We start from the raw sequence: 19,555 nt of genomic DNA on the forward strand, positions 1-19,555 counted from the left end.
CTGGCAGAGCAAAAGGCCAAAGGTCGATGAAACCATCAGGCAAGGGAGGAGACCGGTGGCTGATTATAACCAGGAGTTCAGTGATTTAGTTCCCTTGATGAGAGGGTGGTCGGAGGTGACCCTTGTGGACATTTTCAAAGATGGTCTGAATGGAGATCTCTATGAACTGTGTCGAGCCCGAGCCTCTCCAACTACGCTGTATGGCTGGTACACCCTGGCAGCAGAGATGGAAATCGAGCTAGTGAAGGACCGCGGCAGAAGACAGCGCACTGGAGGGCCATCCCTTGGCCGTTCTCCAGGAGGTACCTATAGGGACGCCCCTAGATTGGAGGGAGGAAGACCACGTTCGTCTGCGTGCTACAGATGTGGAAAAGAAGGCCACCGAGCAGCCGACTGTAGGGTTAAGTTGATACCAAGCGCGACCTCTGGTGGTGAGAAGGAACCAGTGAAACCAGCGGCTAAGGCGCGTAAACCGGCAAAAGTGGGGGAGGGCGTTGCCAAGAAGGGCACGCCCATCAAGAGGATGGCGCGTCGACCGATACTGACGACAGCAAAACCACATCAGAGTCCGATGAAGACCTTCTGGTGAGTTGGGCACGGGGCCCTTGGACATTCCAGTCAATATACATGTACCCTCTTCGGGTAATAACGGCGAGCTGCTAGCACTACTCGAGTCTGGATGCACTAGGTGTATGGTCAGTCCCGAACTAGTAGAAAAATGGAACTAAGATTGAGAACCCTAAGTAGGCCCATAGCATTTGCCCAGTTGGATGGCTCTGTGGCAGGGGAGGGCCCGCCCATTTCGTAACAGAACCCATAGAAATGATAATAGGAGACCACCGAAATTCTGAACTTCATAGTAGCCCCAGGAATGGACCAACCCTGTTGCTAGGCCTGTCATGGTTGAAATGGAACCCCATATTAACTGGAGGCAGAGTCCCTCGTTTCCGTTCCAAAACATTAAAAGGGAAAAGGGGAACCCAAGAAGGGATCTACTGTGGCCATGCACCAGGATCGTTGGGGCAATAATCGAACGGATAGACGGGAGGAGAGAATACCCAAGGAATACTGGGACTTGCGAGAAGTCTTTAGTGAGAAAGCATCAGACGTACTTCCTCCCATAGGCCTATTGACTGTGCCATAGACATCCTTCCGGGGTAAAGCTTCCAAAACCAAAAGCTTATCCCATGACCCAAAAGAATTGGGTGAGTTACGTAAATTCATAGACAAAAACCTAGGCGGGCTTTATCCAACCGGCTAGACCTCGCGTGGCTGCGCCAGTGATGTTCCGAAAAGAAAGATGGCTCTTTCGTCTTATAGTTGACTATAGAACCTAATGTGTCTTGAAAACATATACCCATGCCACTCATGAAAGATATGTTAGCACATTTAGCGAAGGAAAATTCTTCACCAAACTGGACCTCAGAAGCCTACTACAGAGTTCGTATAAAAGAGGGGGATGAATGGAAAACCGCTTTCAACTGTCCACTAGGATGTTTCCAGTTTCGAGTACTGCCCTTTGGACTGCAGGGGGCGCCCGCAGTTTTTATGCAACTAATTAATGAAATACTCCATCAGCATCTCTTCAAAGGAGTTCTTGTCTACCTTGACGACATACTTATCTATACAGAAACAATGGAAGAACATATTAAATTAGTAAGAGCTGTTCTCAAAAAGTTATTATCTGCAGAACTATATTGCAAGCTATCCAAATGTGATTTCCATCAAACCAAAATAGACTATTTAGGATATCGCATTTCAGCTGATGGGTTAGAAATGGATCCAGAAAAAGTGAAAGCTGTCTTGGAATGGGCCCCCCCACGCACACGCAAGCAACTCCAAAGTTTTTTAGGATTCGCAAATTTCTATCGTCAATTCATCCCCTCCTTTGCTCAAATTGCTTTACCAATCACCAACCTCTTGAAAACTAAAGGAGACACGAAACCCAAACCATCATTACCTCTCGAATGGACAATGGAATGTCAGGCAGCATTTGAAAAATTGAAACGACTCTTTGCCGCCGAACCTATTTTAAAGCACCCTGACATGGATGTTCCTTTTGTAATACAAGCTGATGCAAGTGATGTAGCAGTCGGAGCCGTTTTGCTCCAAAACAATACTGATGGTAAACTACAACCCTGTGCTTTCACTTCGCGAAAATTGACTGAAACTGAAAGACGATGGGCTATTTGGGAAAAGGAAGCATTTGCAGTTCATTGGGCTCTACGGACATGGAGACAATTCTTAGAGGGTTCAAATCATCCTTTTGAAGTTTGGACTGATCACAAAAATCTAGAAGCTCTAAAGACTCCTAGAAAACTTTCACCTAAACAAGCTCGCTGGTCTCAATATTTTAACCGTTTTAATTTCACTTTACATTACATTCCTGGGGGGAAAAACTTCTTAGCGGATGCTCTCTCACGTTTGCCCCAATACAATTGCACTCGTTCCGAGGTGATTCGACCAATACTTCCCGTGCAACAGTTAGCAGCCCCAGCAATAACTAGAAGCCACTCCAAGGCTGACCCCTCGCTCCCAGATGAACTGACCAAGTCGTTTAAAGAAGCTTTAAACACCGATGACTGGTACTTAACGCATTCCCACGAATGCACACTCCGTGATGGACTAGCTTGGATTGGAACAAAACTATATGTTCCTCTATCACTCAGAGAAACCATCCTACAACGATGCCATAATGCTAAAATGGCAGGACATTTTGGATTTGTAAAAACTTTGCATCTTCTTAAAAGACAATTTTGGTGGCCAAGTCTTAAAAAAGACGTTCAAGCATATGTAGCAAGTTGTCCTATTTGCGCATCATCCAAAAGACCTCCGGGAAAACCTCCTGGACTGCTTCAAACGGTAGCCAGACCAGGAACCCCATGGAAAGAAATATCCATGGATTTCATAGTGGAATTACCTGAAAGTTCAGGCAATACTGTTATATGGGTGGTAACTGACCTTTTCTCCAAACAAGTCCATTTTATTCCATGTTCAAAAATACCCTCCTCAAAGACTCTAGCAAAGTTGTTTGTACAACACATTTATAGACTCCACGGAGTTCCTGATCGCATCATTTCAGATCGAGGAGTTCAATTCACTTCTCAATTTTGGAAAGAATTTTTACGACTCATTGGCTCCATGATTGAGCCCCTCCCATCATCCCCAAACTAATGGAAGCTGTGAACGTTCAAACTCTGTACTAGAACAATATCTGCGATGTTATGTTAACTACCAGCAAGACAATTGGGCAGATCTCTTACCGTTTGCTGAAGTTGCCTACAACAACTCAATTCATAGTAGCACGGGATTTACTCCTTTTAAAATAGCTTCAGGTCAAGATTTTGTTCCTATCTCGGAACTCCCAAAGGAAGAAACTACTGTTTCCTCTTTGTCAGAATGGATAGATCAAATACAAAGCACATGGAAAATGACTCGCAAAGCGATCGACGACGCTCATCGTGCGCATAAAAAACAAGCAGATAAAAAAAGGTCCCCTGAGAACAAATATCAAGTGGGCGATAAGGTTTATCTATCCACCAAATATCTTCAAACCACTCAAAAATCTAAGAAACTTGGACCCAAATACGTGGGACCTTTCCCCATAGTAAAAATCATCAACCCCGTGATGGTACAACTAGATTTACCAAAAACACTTAGGAGAATCCACCCCGTTTTCCATGTGAGTTTGCTGAAACCTGAACACACGTCTGCTTTCCGTCCTAACCGAACACCCCCTCCTATACCAATTCTCATTGAGGGAGAACAACACTTTGAAATAAAAGAAATTTTAGATTCAAGAAAACATAGGAATAAGGTTCAATATCTTATTTCCTGGAAACACTTCCCGTTATCCGAAGCTGAATGGGTGAACAAAGAAGATGTTCGTGCATCGGAAAAGATAGCACAATTCTATAAAAAATATCCTGACAAACCCTAACTTCTCTTTTTTCTTTCTAGGACTGACGTCCTTGTTGCAGGAGGGCCGAATGTCAGCCTCCACTCCAATCTTCATATGCTTTGGAATGATTATACCAGTAGATAGAATGTAAAATGTTTATTTCTGTATTATAAAACTCTTTAGGAAATGAGATGTATCATACCACCGTACAGGGTAAGGGAAAGGAGTCTATTAAGAGTGTCGGCTGACATAACAGGGGGGAGGGATGATTAACGACTGAGTGTTATCAGCGCGCGTTTTCTAACAGACACTGCATTCCTAAGATGACTGACATCTAGAGACCTGTGGAAGAAGATTACCACGAGGGGCTGAGAAGAAGCTGGCATTGGACCAAACCAGCCTGACCTCCTGGAGGAGGAGGGACAAATGGGGGGATATGATATGTTAGCCATATTTTGTCTCAGTTCCAACTTAGCTTGGCTGCTATCATGACTGTAAAAAGTAAAAGTACTTGTCTTTGTTCCAAATGAAGTCAAGGTGTATTCTTTCCTAATTATAGTCGGAGGTAGCCTGACACTGGGTGTCATCAGCGTACAGCTGGTATCTCACCCCGAAGCCACTGATGATCTCACCCAACGGCTTCATATAGATGTTGAACAGAAGGGGTGAGAGGATCAACCCCTGCGGCACCCCACAAGTGAGGCACCTCGCGGTCGACCTCTGCCCCCGTCAACACCGTCTGCGACCGGTCGGAGAGATAGGAGGAGAACCACCGATACACGGTGCCTCCCACTCCCAATCCCCCCAACCGGCGCAGCAAGATACCATGGTCGATGGTATCAAAAGCCGCTGAGAGGTCTAATAGGACCAGGGCAGAGGAGTAACCCCTGTCCCTGGCCCTCCAGAGATCATCCACCAATGCGACCAAAGCTGTCTCCGTGCTGTATCCGGGTCGGAAGCCGGACTGGAACGGGTCTAGATAGACGAAGGATGAAGGATCAATGTAAAGGAAGGATTGAAGATATGTAATTAAGAAATAGAAATAATTTGAAATGAAAGCGGGGCTGCTCAGCTGCCATTTCAGAAGGGAATGGAAAGGGAGAGGAGTGAGTGAAGGAAGAAAGTAGGTAGGAAAGAGAGAGGTAGAAAAGGGGGAAAGGAGAGGAAGAAGAAAGGAGAAAGAGAGAGGGTTAGAAAGGGTGGAAGAGAAGAGTAGGGAAGGTGAGAGGATGTAGAAAAGCGAAGGAGAGGAAGGATGAAGAAAGTAGAAGAAAGTAGAGAAGGGAGGAAGAAAGGTTTGTTAAGGAAGGAAGTGGTAGCTGGGCAGGTCTGAATAAGTAACAAATGAAAGTTAATGACTAATGTTGAATAAGAGATTGTATATTGCATAGGTTGTTGGAAAATGAAAATAAAACTTTTTACAAAAATAAAAAATAAAAAGAGAATTTCCCTCCCCTTCCTTTAATTGTTTAAAATGGTGTTTGAAAGCAACTGAAAGTAGAGCGATAAAGGAAAGGGAGCCTTGCTGCGAAATCGAAACTGAATGGAGATTTTATCTTATTGTGTTGGACTGTGGATTGTTGGATTATATTACGTTGTTTAAGTATTTCATAAGGGGATTCTCAGCAGGAACTTTGTCATGAAGGTTCTTTCAGAAGAATGGATTTGTGACTTTATACAGGATTACACAGAAAGAATGTATTTAATTATTCAAAAATACGAATTGATAAAAAATGAGAGCTTGGAGGAAATTAACCAGTGCAATCAGGACTTGGAAAATGGAATGGAGGAGATACAAACAAAAGTGGATAAATATGAAGATATGATCGTGAATAAACAAGTTGATGTATTTTCTTTAAATAGTTTGGATGAAATGCCTGAATTTGTGCTACAAGAGGCTGTCTCCCGAACCGAAAAAACTCACAGGGTTAATGCTTTCCAAGAGTTCTCTTTTTGGACTGATGGAATATACGGCAGTAATTTGTGGATTCTTGGACATAAGGAACTACTAGGAAATATTGTGACTGACTTTTCAAAAGGAGTAATGAAGGAAAGACAGAGATTAATGCATCAAAAAAAATGGCAAGAGACAAAAGTATTATCCTTGAAACAAGGTTTTTTTGAAATATTAACAGACAAAAATATTAGTGTCCCGGCCCTTTAAGAGTGTCGGTCTGACATAATTAAGGTGGGAGGGGAGATTAATGTTTTGAATTTAACAGAAATGTTTTAGCGCGAACTCTAACGGACATTGCATTCCTGATATGATTGACAACCAGAGACCTGCGGAAGAAGATTACCACGGGACCCCGGGAAGGAGCTGGCATTGGACCAGACCTGATGACCTTTTGGGAAAGAGGAGGGAGGAATAGGGTGATACGGATTGTTAGCCATATTTTGTCTCAGATCCAACTTTGTACTGCTGCTATCCAGATGTAACTGGTAAAAGTACTTTTCTTTACTTGCAAATGAAGTCAAGGTGTATTCTTTCCTAGTTATAATCAGAGGCAGCCTGACAGCTACTGTAATTCTCGGTATTGAAATTTTATAATGTGTTGTATAGTATTTTGAATAGAATATTTTTGAAAGAGTTTATGTAAGAAAGACCTGGGGGAAAAATTATATGGTTATAGAAGCTATAAGGGAGATATTCTCTGAATTGGATTGGATTTTTATGCTTTAGCTGGTTTTAAATACTTTAGGATTGATTTGTTCTATTGATTTATATATTTTATTACTGTTAATTGTTAATTTTTTATTTTTTTTTGGAAGGATTTTGGTTATGTTAGGAGGAAGTCAGAGCTAGAGAGGGAAAATTGGTATAATAGTTTTGGGGAAAAATTTTCTTAGCATATGTTTGTTTTATTTTTAACTATACCTTGTGCTTGTTCCGGGAAGTCAGGGGGGAGGGGGGAGGGTATTAGTGAAGGGAGGGGGGTTGGGGGGAAAGGGGGGGGAATTTTTTTTTAAAAAAACTTTTTGAATTTAAAAAAAAAAAACCTCCCCTTAAAAATCGATTAAAACAATTAATTAAAAATCCCCTAAGTCTCCTATTTTTGGCATGCCACCTCTCAGGGTTCCAAAACCCGTCCTCAAGATGGGCCCTCAATAATATGGGGGGCCAAACCCGCGAGAGGGGAATCTCGCAGGGCAAGAAGGGCAAGAAGTGTTGGAGCATTTACAACTTCTGGAGTCAAGTTGTTCCACTGGTTAATTGTTCTGTCAGTTCAAGAACAGTTCTTTATTGTTGGGATTCCTTTACGTTTGGTGTTGGACTGCAGGAAATCACGAGAAGCTTTCGCAAGAGCCCCTCAGGCACAGGAGATGAAGGGATGATAAAAAACAAGCAGGCTAGAATAGCAAAAGAAGTGGAAGGACCTTCCAGGAACGAAGCTACTTTCCCATCCCTTGATGATGTGGGGTGTGTGTAGAGCAGAGACAAAAGGGACTTGGAGCATGAAGTGCGTTATGCTCATGGGTGATGCAATCTTAATTCCAATCTGATATGTTGACATTCATTCCTGAACTGGCTGCGACACTTACTTCCTCTTCCGGTTCATCCAGGTTGATCCACCGCTGTTTCTTTTCATCCCAAACAATCTGGAGATAGATAAAGAAGAATGAAGCAACGTTTTCCGACAGGAGCCAGATTCAGCTGCTAAACCTGGGTGTGTGTTTTCTATTTAAACACATTTAGGCTTGTTAGAATAATCAAATAGAAAGGGAAACAGTCTACGTTAGGTAATAGAATTTCAAAAAAAAACCTTACTAAGCAGAAGTAAATGTATTATGGAAAACTTTCTATAGATGCATTTTCTAATTTCCCTTGTTTGTTTTTTTAACCACTCTGCCCACACCCTGGATATTTATGCTTTATACTGAACCCTGAAGATTATTGCTCTACTGATCTGAGTCCTTTCACTTTATTAGCCTCATAATCTTTTTCCTAGAAATCATAGCGACTCTCCAAATATTGATTAACTAATTAATATTGGCAGACAGATACAGATTAACAGAGTTGGAAGGGACCTTGTAGGTCCTCTAGTCCAAACCCCGCCCAAGCAGGAGTTCCTACACCGTTTCTGACAATTGGCACTCCAGTCTCTTCTTGAAAGCTTCCAGTAATGAAGCTCCCACAACTTCCGAAGGCAACTTCTGTTCCATATGTTGATTGCTCTCACTGTCAGGAAATTTCAGGTTGAATCTCTCCTTGTTCAGTTTCCATCTTGTCTGGCCTTCAGGTGCTTTGGAAAACAGCTTAATCCCCTCCTCTCTGGCAGCCCCTCAATTATTGGAAGACTGCTATCCTGTCTCCCCTGGTCCTTCTCTTCCCTAGGCCCAGTTCCTGCAACCATTCAGCGATGTTTTAACCAGTGGTGGGTTGCTACCGGTTCTCACCGGTTCGGGAGAACCAGTAGTAAAAATATTTAGTAGTTCGCAGAACCGGTAGTAAAAGATGGCTGGCCAACCCCCAAACCGATCGTTGGTTGCTCGCCCCGGCCGCCATGTTTGTTGCCGCCCCACCGCTGCCCCCGCCCCCACCGCTGCTGCTGTACCACCACCTCCAGGCTTTGCTGGCTGAGGAACTCTGGGAGTTGAAGTCCACAAGTCTTAAAGGAGCCACCACCACCCCACCACCCCACCCCCCACCCGGCTGCCTCCCTTGCTCTTTCTCTCCTCGCTTGCTCGCTCACTCGCTGCTCAGCCGGAGGTCGCTTGCTATGCCGGAGCCGACATGAAGGGCAAGCGCGCCGTCATGAGGTGACGCTGGAGTGGGGGCTGCCCTTCCAAAGGGTCAGGGGGTTTCTGGGGAGGGTGGCCGACGGGGGTTGCACTGATCTGGGAGGCACACACACAGGGAGGGAGGAAGAGAGAGAAAGAAAGAAAGGAGGGAGGGTGAGAAAGCGAAAGAGGGAGGGAGAGAGAAAGAAAGGGGGAGAGAGAGAGGGAAGGAAGGAGGGAGAGAAAGAAGGGACAGAGAGTGGAAGAGAAAGAAAGAGAAAGAGGGAGGGAGGAAGAGAGAGAAGGAAAGGAGGAAGGGTGAGAAAGAGAAAGAGGGAGGGAGAAAGAAAGAAAGGGGGAGACAGAGGGAAGGAAGGAGGGAGAGAGATAGAAGGGAGAGAAAGAGTGGAAGAGAAAGAAAGAGAAAGAGGGAGGGAGGAAGAGAGAGAAATAAATAAAGAAGGGAGGGAGGGTGAGAAAGAGAAAGAGGGAGGGAGAGAGTGGAAGAGAAAGAAAGAAAGAGAGAGAGGGAAGGAAGGAGGGAGAGAGAAAGAGAGAGAGAAAAAGGAGGGAGGGAAAGAAAGAAAGAAAGAAAGAAAGAAAGAAAGAAAGAAAGAAAGAAAGAAAGAAAGAAAGAAAGAAAGAAAGAAAGAAAGAGAAAGAAAGAAAGAAAAAAAGAGGAAGGGAGAAAAGAGAGAGAGAGAAGAGGAAGGAAGGACCACAAACCCTGGCACTAGATTTGACTTCAGAAGACGCTTTGAAACAGGACAGCAATCTGGGGCTGGAAGGGACCTTAGAGGGCATCTAGTCCAACCCCCTGCTCCAGCAGAAAACCTTCTATTGTCTGGATTATTTTGGTGCCTCTAACAGAGAGGAAAATTGCCAGAAAGGAGAAGGAGTTTACTAGGACAAGGCTGCCATGCAGAGGAAGGCAGAGATAGTCCTTGTCTTATGACCAGAATTGAGTCCAAAATTTTGTTGCTAAGCAAGAGTGTTGTTAAGTGAGTTTCACCATATTTTACTCAATCCATGATCTCTATGTGCAAGTTAGGGAAGAACATTCTTCTGGCGTTCTCCTGGATGAACGGCTGTCTTTTGAAGATCATTTGACGGCCGTCTCCAGGAGAGCTTTCCACCAGGTTCGCCTGGTGCGCCAGCTGCGCCCCTTTCTAGACCGGGATGCCTTATGCACAGTCACTCACGCCCTTGTGACGTCTCGTCTGGATTACTGCAATGCTCTCTACATGGGGCTCCCCTTGAGGGGCATCCGGAAGCTTCAGTTAGTCCAGAATGCAGCTGCGCGGGTGATAGAGGGAGCCCCTCGTGGCTCCCACGTGACACCTATCCTGCGCAGGCTGCACTGGCTACCTGTGGCCTTCCGGGTGCGCTTCAAGGTGTTGGTGAACGTCTTCAAAGCGCTCCATGGCATAGGGCCGGGCTATCTACGGGACCGCCTGCTGCTACCGAATACCTCTCACCGACCCGTGCGCTCTCACAGAGAGGGACTCCTCAGGGTGGCGTCGGGGCGACAGTGTCGTCTGGCGGCCCAGGAAGGGCCTTCTCTGTGGGGGCTCCCGCCCTCTGGAACGAACTCCCCCCAGGACTACGTCAACTTTCGGACCTCCGAACCTTTCGTCGCGAGCTTAAAACTCACCTATTCATCTGCGCTGGACTGGGTTAGTTTTTAAACTTATGGGTTTTTAATGGGTTTTATTCTAAATTTTTAACCGTGGCCAATTCAATAAGTTTTTTAATCATATTTTAATCGTATGTATATTGTATTATTTTGTATTTTTACCAGGCTGTGAACCGCCCTGAGTCCTTCGGGAGAAGGGCGGTATAAAAATTTAAATAATAAATAAATAAATAAATAAATAAACATCTGAAGTGTGTGTAATGTTCTAAATGTACAGAAGTTATAGCTAAATGTGTGGCAGAAAGTGGACTCTGGGTGTGTTTTTCCAAATGTAGTAAGTGAGGTTGAATGTGTTTTAGTTTTAGAAGAGGGGTGTGTGTCTGCGTGGGTGTGTGGGTGTGTGTACATACAATATATATATAGTAGATAATGTATCTTTTTGTGTGCCCATACACGCTGTACTATGTGATATGTAGTTACACATATGGCATATATACATAGGATTTAATAGTATATTTTGGATGTTCAGTAGTAGTAAATAAATAGACAGGGAAATTGACGTCAGTGACATCAACCTTTGACGTGAGTGACATCAAGTTGTCCACACCCACCCAGTCACATGATTACCCAGCTACGCCCACCCAGTCACAGGACCACCAAACCACGCCTACCCAGTCACATGACCAAGTCACGCCCACTGTCATGACCATCAAGCCACGCCCACAAAATAAGCCACACCCACAGAACTGGTAGTAAAAAAATTTAGAAGCCACCCCTGGTTTTAACCTCTGGTCCCCTAATCCACTTGGGTCTCTTTTCTGCACTCTTTCTAGAGTCTCAACCTCTTTTTTATACTGCGGTGACCAAAACTGGATGCAGTACTGGTGTGGCCTTCCTAAGGCTTTATAGAGTGGTATTAGTATCTCCCTTGATCTTGATTGTATCCCTCCATTAATACCATTTAGGACTGCATTGGTTTTTTTGGCAGCCATTGCATACTGTTGGCTCCTATTTAATTGGTTATCCACTAAGACGCCAAGATCCCTCTCACAGTTACTGCTATTAAGCCTGGTTTCATCCAGACAACTACAAATCTCCCTGGGGAGCAGAGATCCTGAGGAAAATAAGCCTCTATGGTTTCTCCAATGATGCTATCTTAACTTCAGAGTCAGATCAAGCCAGATCAATACTAAGGCATATACATTACTATTATAGATTGAATAGAAATTGCTGCTTTCTTGCATAATCTAAATCTCAAATAGCTGCCGTATTTTTCAGAGTATAAGACCCCCTGAAAAGAGGGTGAAAATTTGGGTACGTCTTATACACCGAATGTATCCCTGGTCACCCACTGGCCCCCACCCTCTGGCCTCTGCCTCCCAGCAATTTACCTCCTTGTAGCAAGCAGCAAGAAGAAACAGCCCATTTCAGCTTCAGCACAGCATAATTAGCACAAGTTAATTAGTGGCTCAGCAGACTAAGTCTGTCTGTTATTAACACAGCTGCTTGCAATTACTGCAGGTTCAAGTCCCACCAGGCCCAAGGTTGACTCAGCCTTCCATCCTTTATAAGGTAGGTAAAATGAGGACCCAGATTGTTGGGGGCAATAAGTTGACTTTGTATATAATATACAAATGGATGAAGACTATTGCTTGACACAGTGTAAGCCGCCCTGAGTCTTCAGAGAAGGGCAGGATATAAATGCAAATTAAAAAAAAGTTGACTGTCCCCGACTCTCAGCTGTTTCAGGCTGCAGGAATTGCCATTGCCTGTTGCTGCGCTGGCCTCTGCTGCTTGCTGCAAGGAGGCAAAATTGCTGGCAGAGGCAGAGGCAGATTTATTTTTCTTCTTTTCCTCACCAAAAAAGGTAGGTGCATCTTATAGTCCCAAAAATACAGTAAATGTTAGTGCCTAAACCAGCCTCACATTTCTATCATATCAGAGTTCCCAAATAAGGAGAACCTTCTCTTTAGCTCTATTTAATGCTCACCCCACAGCTGTCCTGAAAGGGAAATCTAGGGAAACCCCTAGGAACCCAATGCTGTGAAGTGGTCTTGGTATTGCATTCATCACAGAGTTGATTATCCCTCTTTTATTTAAATTTCCAAGACACTATGATTTCTTTAATGTTAAATAATTAAGAAAAAATTATTTCTCTAAAGATACAGAATTTTGCTACATTCTGTATAAGCTGCACACACAAGTGGTTGCTAATAGGTTCTATTCCACTCACTGATTCTTTTTATCCTCTTTAATATTAATTTTAATGTTTTACTTTTTAATGCCCTATGTTTTAATCCTGTCATTGTTTTATTTTGTTAGTTCTGGTATTGGAAGCCACCAGGGTACCTTGACCATGAGATGGGCTGCATAGAAATTTAATAAATAAATAAAATACTAGTTCTTGTTAGGAATAGTTTTGCGTCATTCGTTTTTTGTCTCTCTGATAGAAACCACAGTGCCAATGCTCCAAATTTGCCTCTCTGTAGAACCGTTTTTCTAACTTTCTTTGCCAATCCTGAAAGGTTTTTTTCTGAGACTGGAATTGATGCCATTTGAAATTTAAAAAATGTAAAACATAAAAATGTGTTTGTTTTTAAAGATCCCAAGGCCAAATATTGCAGTTGGGAACTGAGTATTAAAAGGAAGAAAACAATGCCCACGGATGCCAGTGGGGGGTGAACGGTTTTCTTACCGACTTGTTCTTATCATCAGGAAGATGAGCTTCATGTTTGCTTTTCCCCATTAGCCAACTAAGCCAGTTGCCACCGCTCTGGGGGAAAAAAATGCAATCATACTTTCTTTTAATATAATGTCTTCCTCTCCCTCTCCTCCCCCGGCTCCTCAGGAGATTCCAGAGCAATTTCTGACTTTAAGTTTGGTTCAAAATGCAGCAGCCTGCATGGTTTTGTGCAGACCTCGGTGTGCACATGTATCACCTCTCCTGCAGGAGCTGCACTGGTTGTCGGTTTGCTTCCGGGTGCAATTCAAGGTGCTGGTTACCACCTTTAAAGCCCTTCATGGCTTGGGACCAGGTTAACTGAGGGACCGTCTCTTGCCGGTCACGTCTACCCGATCCATCAGAGCGGGAGGCAGAGAATGTTGCAGGTCCCATCCCCGAGGGAGATATGCCTGGTGGGACCCAGAAGAAGGGCCTTCTCCGTGGTGGCCCCCTCTCTCTGGAACATCATCCCACCCAGAGATTAGAATGGCCCCCATTCTAACACTCTTCCGGAAGGTGTTGAAAACTTGGTTCTGCCAGCAGGCCTGGGGAACCCAGGGTGGGATGGAGCCCATGAAATGACTCGTGTGATCTGCTGTTGCTAGGGTGGGGGGGCTATTATATTATTTTCTTTTGTTAGTTTTATTTTTTTTATATATGAAGTTTTTATACCCCTGTAAGCTGCCTTCAGTTGCCATGTGCAAATAGGCAGCAATATATTCTAATAAATAAATAAATAAGTTGGAAGGAAGAAGGGTGGTGGTGGTGGTGGGGAGTTGGAGGCCTCCAAAAAGTTTTGGCAAGGTTGGCAAAGGCATCAGCGCTAGGCCAGGAAGAGCAAATTCTCTTGGGGGGGGAGAGGGGGGCAGCTAAAGTGTTTCTGCTTAGCGTTAAGGTTGATGGCTCACTTTTTGAGGTGCCAGCTCCTTCTTGGCTTCTTTGGGGGTTTTCTTCCTTTCGGGGATCGAGGGTGGAGGTGGAGAAGGCTGCTTGGCGGCAGAGTTTCGCCTCTCCCGGCCAACAGAATGCACGGAGGACTCCGAGGTGGTCCGAGACCGCCGTCCCAAGCCCTGTTGTTACAGAACAAGCGAGTTCAATTTTTTTGCTTTAAGAAGGGACATCTTCAATAATGTAGTAAGAAGGAAGAGGAGGAAGGAGAAAAAGTGCTAACAAGCAATGGAGATGGAGAGAGAAGGATAGATTTAAGAGAGAGAAGATCTGAGTGGCAGCAAATCAGTTTTAAGGGCGTACCATGTGGGCTGAAGACTGGGAGGTCGATCGGGATCGTCGGCCTGGGCCCTGGACAGAAAGAAAGTCAGCACCTGAACAAGCAGCGAAGACCATACCTGAACAGCCGTGGGCAGCAAAAGTCCCATTGGCTCAAATCCCAGGAATGGATTTGTCATGTTGCAAAGGGGGAAAAAGAAAAGACAACAGACAACTGGGAATTCATATGCGGAATCTTCTTTACTTACCAGATTATTCTGCTCCTGGTCTCTGACCTCCAGACTGAAGGGATCCAGGAAGCCCGGCTCCTGGTTCACCGGAGCTTCTTGCCTTCAGCCTGAGGCCCTGCCTGTGGTGCACATGCCCCAGAGGTAGTCCAAGGCCATCAGCCCCATCGCCACACCTTGGCAGGCAAGATGTGGCTGACCAAGAGGGCCATGGCTGTGGACTTCTTCTGAAGTGCTCAGAGAAAAGTCATTCTACAACCTCTTCACAAATTTTGACATTCCGGAACTAATGTGCCCAAATTAAGGCAGAGCACACAGGGCAGGCTTGGAAACTTCCCACAAGACCTCGGGCAGAATGTGGCTGCACAATGAAGGCCACAAAGATAATAAGAGAGAGAAGATCTGAGTGGCAGCAAATCAGTTTTAAGGGCGTACCATGTGGGCTGAAGACTGGGAGGTCGATCGGGATCGTCGGCCTGGGCCCTGGACAGAAAGAAAGTCAGCACCTGAACAAGCAGCGAAGACCATACCTGAACAGCCGTGGGCAGCAAAAGTCCCATTGGCTCAAATCCCAGGAATGGATTTGTCATGTTGCAAAGGGGGAAAAAGAAAAGACAACAGACAACTGGGAATTCATATGCGGAATCTTCTTTACTTACCAGATTATTCTGCTCCTGGTCTCTGACCTCCAGACTGAAGGGATCCAGGAAGCCCGGCTCCTGGTTCACCGGAGCTTCTTGCCTTCAGCCTGAGGCCCTGCCTGTGGTGCACATGCCCCAGAGGTAGTCCAAGGCCATCAGCCCCATCGCCACACCTTGGCAGGCAAGATGTGGCTGACCAAGAGGGCCATGGCTGTGGACTTCTTCTGAAGTGCTCAGAGAAAAGTCATTCTACAACCTCTTCACAAATTTTGACATTCCGGAACTAATGTGCCCAAATTAAGGCAGAGCACACAGGGCAGGCTTGGAAACTTCCCACAAGACCTCGGGCAGAATGTGGCCGCACAATGAAGGCCACAAAGATAATAAAGAGAGAGAGAGAGAGAGAAACTGGCCAATACCATGATTGCCATCTTCCCGTAGAAGTCTTCCTCTCCGGACTTTGGAGCTGCCTTCCATACGGGAGGTTCAGTCACCCCTGGGATCATGCAAAGAGAGAAAGAGGGAAGGACAGGTAAGCTCTGTTGTTCCCAGATGAGAGGGAAAAGAGCCACTTGCCTGTGAGATGAGTGGCTATGATAGGCAGATAAAGGAAGGAATGAAGGAATCCCCGTGGGGCCCCAGATCCAAGGCTTGGTGTTGCAGTGTGAGCAGGTCCATCTAGGACAGGGGGGTCAAACTCAATTTCATTGAGGGCCGCATCAGGGCTGTGGTTGACCTCGGAGGGCTGGGTGGGCATGGCTGACTGGGTGGGCGCTGCCAGCTTGATGCCACTCACTGGGTGTGGCTGACTGGGTGGGCAAGGCTACCTTGACACTACTCCCCAAACTGCTGCCATGTTTCCTCTTTGCATTAGGTAGGCTGGGCCGAAGCGACACGAGCGGTCACTTACATTTTCCCGGATGGCCCCATGGGCCGGATCCGACCACTTCACAGCCCTTGTGTTTGACACCCTTGATCTAGGAGCTACTCCCAGCTAATACCTCTAATTAGCTATCTGAGATGGGACTACAATTAGGGCAACCAAAGGCAAGGGGAAATCTGAAGTGAGGCTTCCCTGCTGAATTCCACAAGGAGGATGGGATCCTAAATGTGCTTTTTAAATGGGAAAAGCCATGAACGGATCCGTTCCCTTTCCCTCTCCTCTCCTCTCCATGTTGCAATTCCTTAGAACTTTTATAGAAAAGCTGCAGCGGTGCTCCCCTGCTGCAGTATGAGACAGGCTCTCTGGAGAAGGGAGTTTGCTGGCTGATTCCTCCCCACCCATTCCTCGCCCAGGCAAACCTGCTTCGTGATGGGTCCCCTCGTGTGGCTGCAGCTCAGGGCCTTGAGGAGGCAGACCTGCTGGCAGCACTGCTGACCCCCCGTACATGGGGTTCACCTCGGCTCCATACTGGTTCAGAGAGCCAGGTGCCGGGCCCATAGAGCAGAAAGGAACAGTAGCAGAAGGCTCCTGTTGGGAAGGTGGGGTCAGAGCCACGGAGCCGTCCAGGATGGTAGGAGGAGCTAGAGAAAGGATTGAAAGAAAACGGAGTTTGCATCCCATAATAAGCAAGAGTCCAGAATGACCCTGACTGTTCCTTTACAGTCCTGCACGGGAGCAAGAGGGGTCTGGAAGGCAGCCAGGGAACGCTGCAAGCCACCATCTGCGATGGCCACAGCTGGCCTCAGAATAGCCGATATCTTTCGTTCACCCAGCCGGTTGCTTGGCCACCATCAAAAAGCAAGTGGGATGCTTCCCAACAAATAGACAGCCCCCACATAGCTGCTCAGCTTCCCACAAGGCTGCCTGACATTTGGCTGTCTGGGTTCAATGCTTTCCACATTTTGATGCCAGGAAAGGAAGCCTCGCGCAATTCATGCACCCACCTGAAGGCATCAACTGGACAGGCTGGACCATGTTGGGCAGCAGGGAGGCCAATAACGGGTTGTTGGAGCTCACATCTAGGCCGCCTCCGAGACCTTCGTTCTGACTGATGTGGTCATGCTCTGAGCTTGGCGTGCTGGAGGAATACTGCTGGGGTGTGACTCTCCCTACACAGTAGCCGAAGGAGCCCTCCTGGAACAAGATGGATGCCAATGGCTAAGACCAGCCGCTCGATGCCGCTGCCCAGCCCCAGGCAGAACACACATGAACACACACACACACACATTGTTGAAGGCGTTTGGAAATAAAAGTAGTGGCTTTGTAGCAGATTTCCGCCTAAGCGTGCTTAGTTTAGCTGGCCTAAAATCTTTATTCCTGGAAAAAAGTTGGAAAAAGTCTTGGGAAAAGTTCAGAGAAGAGCAACTAAGATGATCAAAGGCCTGTAGACTAAACCATATGAAGATCGGCTGCAGGGTTTGGGTCTGGCTAGTCTAAAGAAAAGAAGAATTAGGGGGTGAAATGATATAAGTATTAGAGGGGCTGCCACAAAGAGGAGGGGTCAAATTATTCTCCAAAGTACCAGAAGGCAAGACAAGAAACAATAGATGTAAACTAATCAAGGAGAGAAGCAATCTGGAATTAGAATAGAATAGAATAGAATAGAATAGAATAGAATAGAATAGAATAGAATAGAATAGAATAGAATAGAATAGAATAGAATAGAATTTTTATTGGCCAAGTGTGATTGGACACACAAGGAATTTGTCCTGGTGCATATGCTCTCAGTGTACATAAAAGAAAAGATACCTTCATCAAGATACAACATTTACAACACAAATGATGGTCATAGGGTACAATTTAACACAGAATAGAATAGAATAGAATAGAATAGAATTTTTTATTGGCCAAGTGTGATTGGACACACAAGGAATTTGTCTTGGTGCATATGCTCTCAGTGTACATAAAAGAAAAGATACCTTCATCAAGGTACAACATTTACAACATAAATGATGGTCGATATATCAATATAAATCACAAGGATTGCCAGCATCAAAGTTACAGTCATCCAGTCATAAGTGGAAAGAGATTGGTGATGGGAACGATGAGAAGATTAATAATAGTGCAGATTGTCCTAACAGTGAGGACAATTAACCAGGGGAACAGCTAGCCTCCAGAAATTGTGGGTGCTCCATCACTGGAGGTTTTTAAGAAAAGACGGTCACTTTTCTGAAATGGTATAGCTTCTCCTGCTTGAGCATGGGACTGGACTAGGACCTCCAAGGTTCTGTTCTGTTCTGATCACTCTTCCTAGGGGCCTCTTTCCCTTGGCTCCTCACCCACCCACCCCCATCCTCTTAGCTATGCTACCATGGTTCTGGCTCTCTTGGTGATGGGAGAGGCATTTTATGGTTAAGTCACCCTGCAGAATAATCCCAAATTCAATCGGCATCCATGAAGACCTCGCTGGTCTTGCCTTTCACCTGAACTCTCCCATTTAGAAACCTTGCAAATCAATACAGGGAGTTTTGTTCCTTTCTTGCCTCCGTTGCTAAGTGAATCACTGCAGCTGATACGTTAGTAACTCAGTTATTAACTGAATCTGTTTTCCTTACAAACTTTGCTGGTCAGGTCTCAAAAGGGATCACATGACCCCGGGACACTGCAACCGTCATAAATAGGAGTCATTTGTCACGTGCCTGACTTTTGATCACGTGACCATGGGCATGTTGCAATGGTCGTAAATGTGAAAAACGGTCATTTTTCAGTGCCGTTGTAACTTTGAACGGTCACTAAATGAACTGTTGTAAATTGAGAACTATCTGTAATGGTCTTGTGTGTCAATAATCCTAGGGATTATTAACTAACTTCTGTTATTGTTATTTTTACTAGAACTGCAGAAAAAACAATGGCTACCAACCTGCCTCCCATTGAGGACCTGTATACTGCACGAGTCAAAAAGAGGGCTGTGAAAATATTTACAGATCCCTCACATCCTGGACATAAACTGTTTCAACTCCTTCCCTCAAAACGACGCTACAGAGCGCTGCACACCAGAATAACTAGACACAAGAACAGTTTTTCCCCGAAGGCCATCACTCTGCTAAACAAATAATTCCCTCAACACTGTCAAACTAGTTACTAAGTCTGCATTACTATTAATCTTCTCATCATTCCCATTACCCAACTCCTTCCACTTATGACTGTATGACTGTAACTTTGTTGCTTGTATCCTTACAATTTATATTGTTTCCCAGTATGATTTGATTGTTTATTTGTACCCTATGACTATCATTAAGTATTGTACCTTATGATTCTTGACAAATGTATCTTGTCTTTTTATGTACACTGAGAGTTTATGAACCAAAGACAAATTCCTTGTGTCCAATCACACTTGGCCAATAAAGGGTTCTGTTCTGTTCTGTTCCTATTTCTATTCTATTGATCTGACCATAGCCAACATTTTACAGTTACAGAGGAAACATGTCGATTGGCAAGGAAACCCTTTTTTCTCAGAGACGTTCCTACAAAACTTTAAAAAGAAACCTCGGCAGCATCTAGGCCTCAGAGTTAGCCCTGAACAAAGCTGGACCGAT

At 45.1% G+C, this 19,555-nt stretch overlaps 1 protein-coding gene and 1 long non-coding RNA gene across 8 annotated transcripts in view; one reads left to right on the forward strand and one right to left on the reverse strand.

Moving 5' to 3' along the window:
• The window catches only part of SEC16A (SEC16 homolog A, endoplasmic reticulum export factor), an 82,997-nt gene that overhangs the window by 23,032 nt on the left and 40,410 nt on the right, over positions 1–19,555 (reverse strand). For 4 of the 7 annotated variants that reach the window (XM_058159133.1, XM_058159136.1, XM_058159131.1 and 1 more), the window contains exons 19-25: positions 16,964–17,153; positions 16,379–16,600; positions 15,496–15,572; positions 14,233–14,280; positions 13,890–14,051; positions 12,955–13,032; positions 7,445–7,501 (exon numbers count right to left, since the gene is read on the reverse strand). In XM_058159133.1, the coding sequence (XP_058015116.1) occupies positions 7,445–7,501; positions 12,955–13,032; positions 13,890–14,051; positions 14,233–14,280; positions 15,496–15,572; positions 16,379–16,600; positions 16,964–17,153 (834 nt within the window). Of the gene's footprint in view, positions 1–7,444; positions 7,502–12,954; positions 13,033–13,889; positions 14,052–14,232; positions 14,281–14,870; positions 14,919–15,495; positions 15,573–16,378; positions 16,601–16,963; positions 17,154–19,555 lie in introns of all 7 variants that reach the window. The other 3 variants (XM_058159132.1, XM_058159137.1, XM_058159138.1) reach the window with 3 other exon arrangements.
• LOC131185993 (uncharacterized) lies at positions 5,810–19,434 on the forward strand. The gene is made up of 3 exons (XR_009152286.1): positions 5,810–6,343; positions 7,466–7,569; positions 18,852–19,434. It is a non-coding gene; the product is annotated as an uncharacterized LOC131185993 (long non-coding RNA).

The sequence above is a fragment of the Ahaetulla prasina genome, chromosome 16, assembly GCF_028640845.1.
Source record: "Ahaetulla prasina isolate Xishuangbanna chromosome 16, ASM2864084v1, whole genome shotgun sequence".
Classification (NCBI taxonomy): domain Eukaryota; kingdom Metazoa; phylum Chordata; class Lepidosauria; order Squamata; family Colubridae; genus Ahaetulla; species Ahaetulla prasina.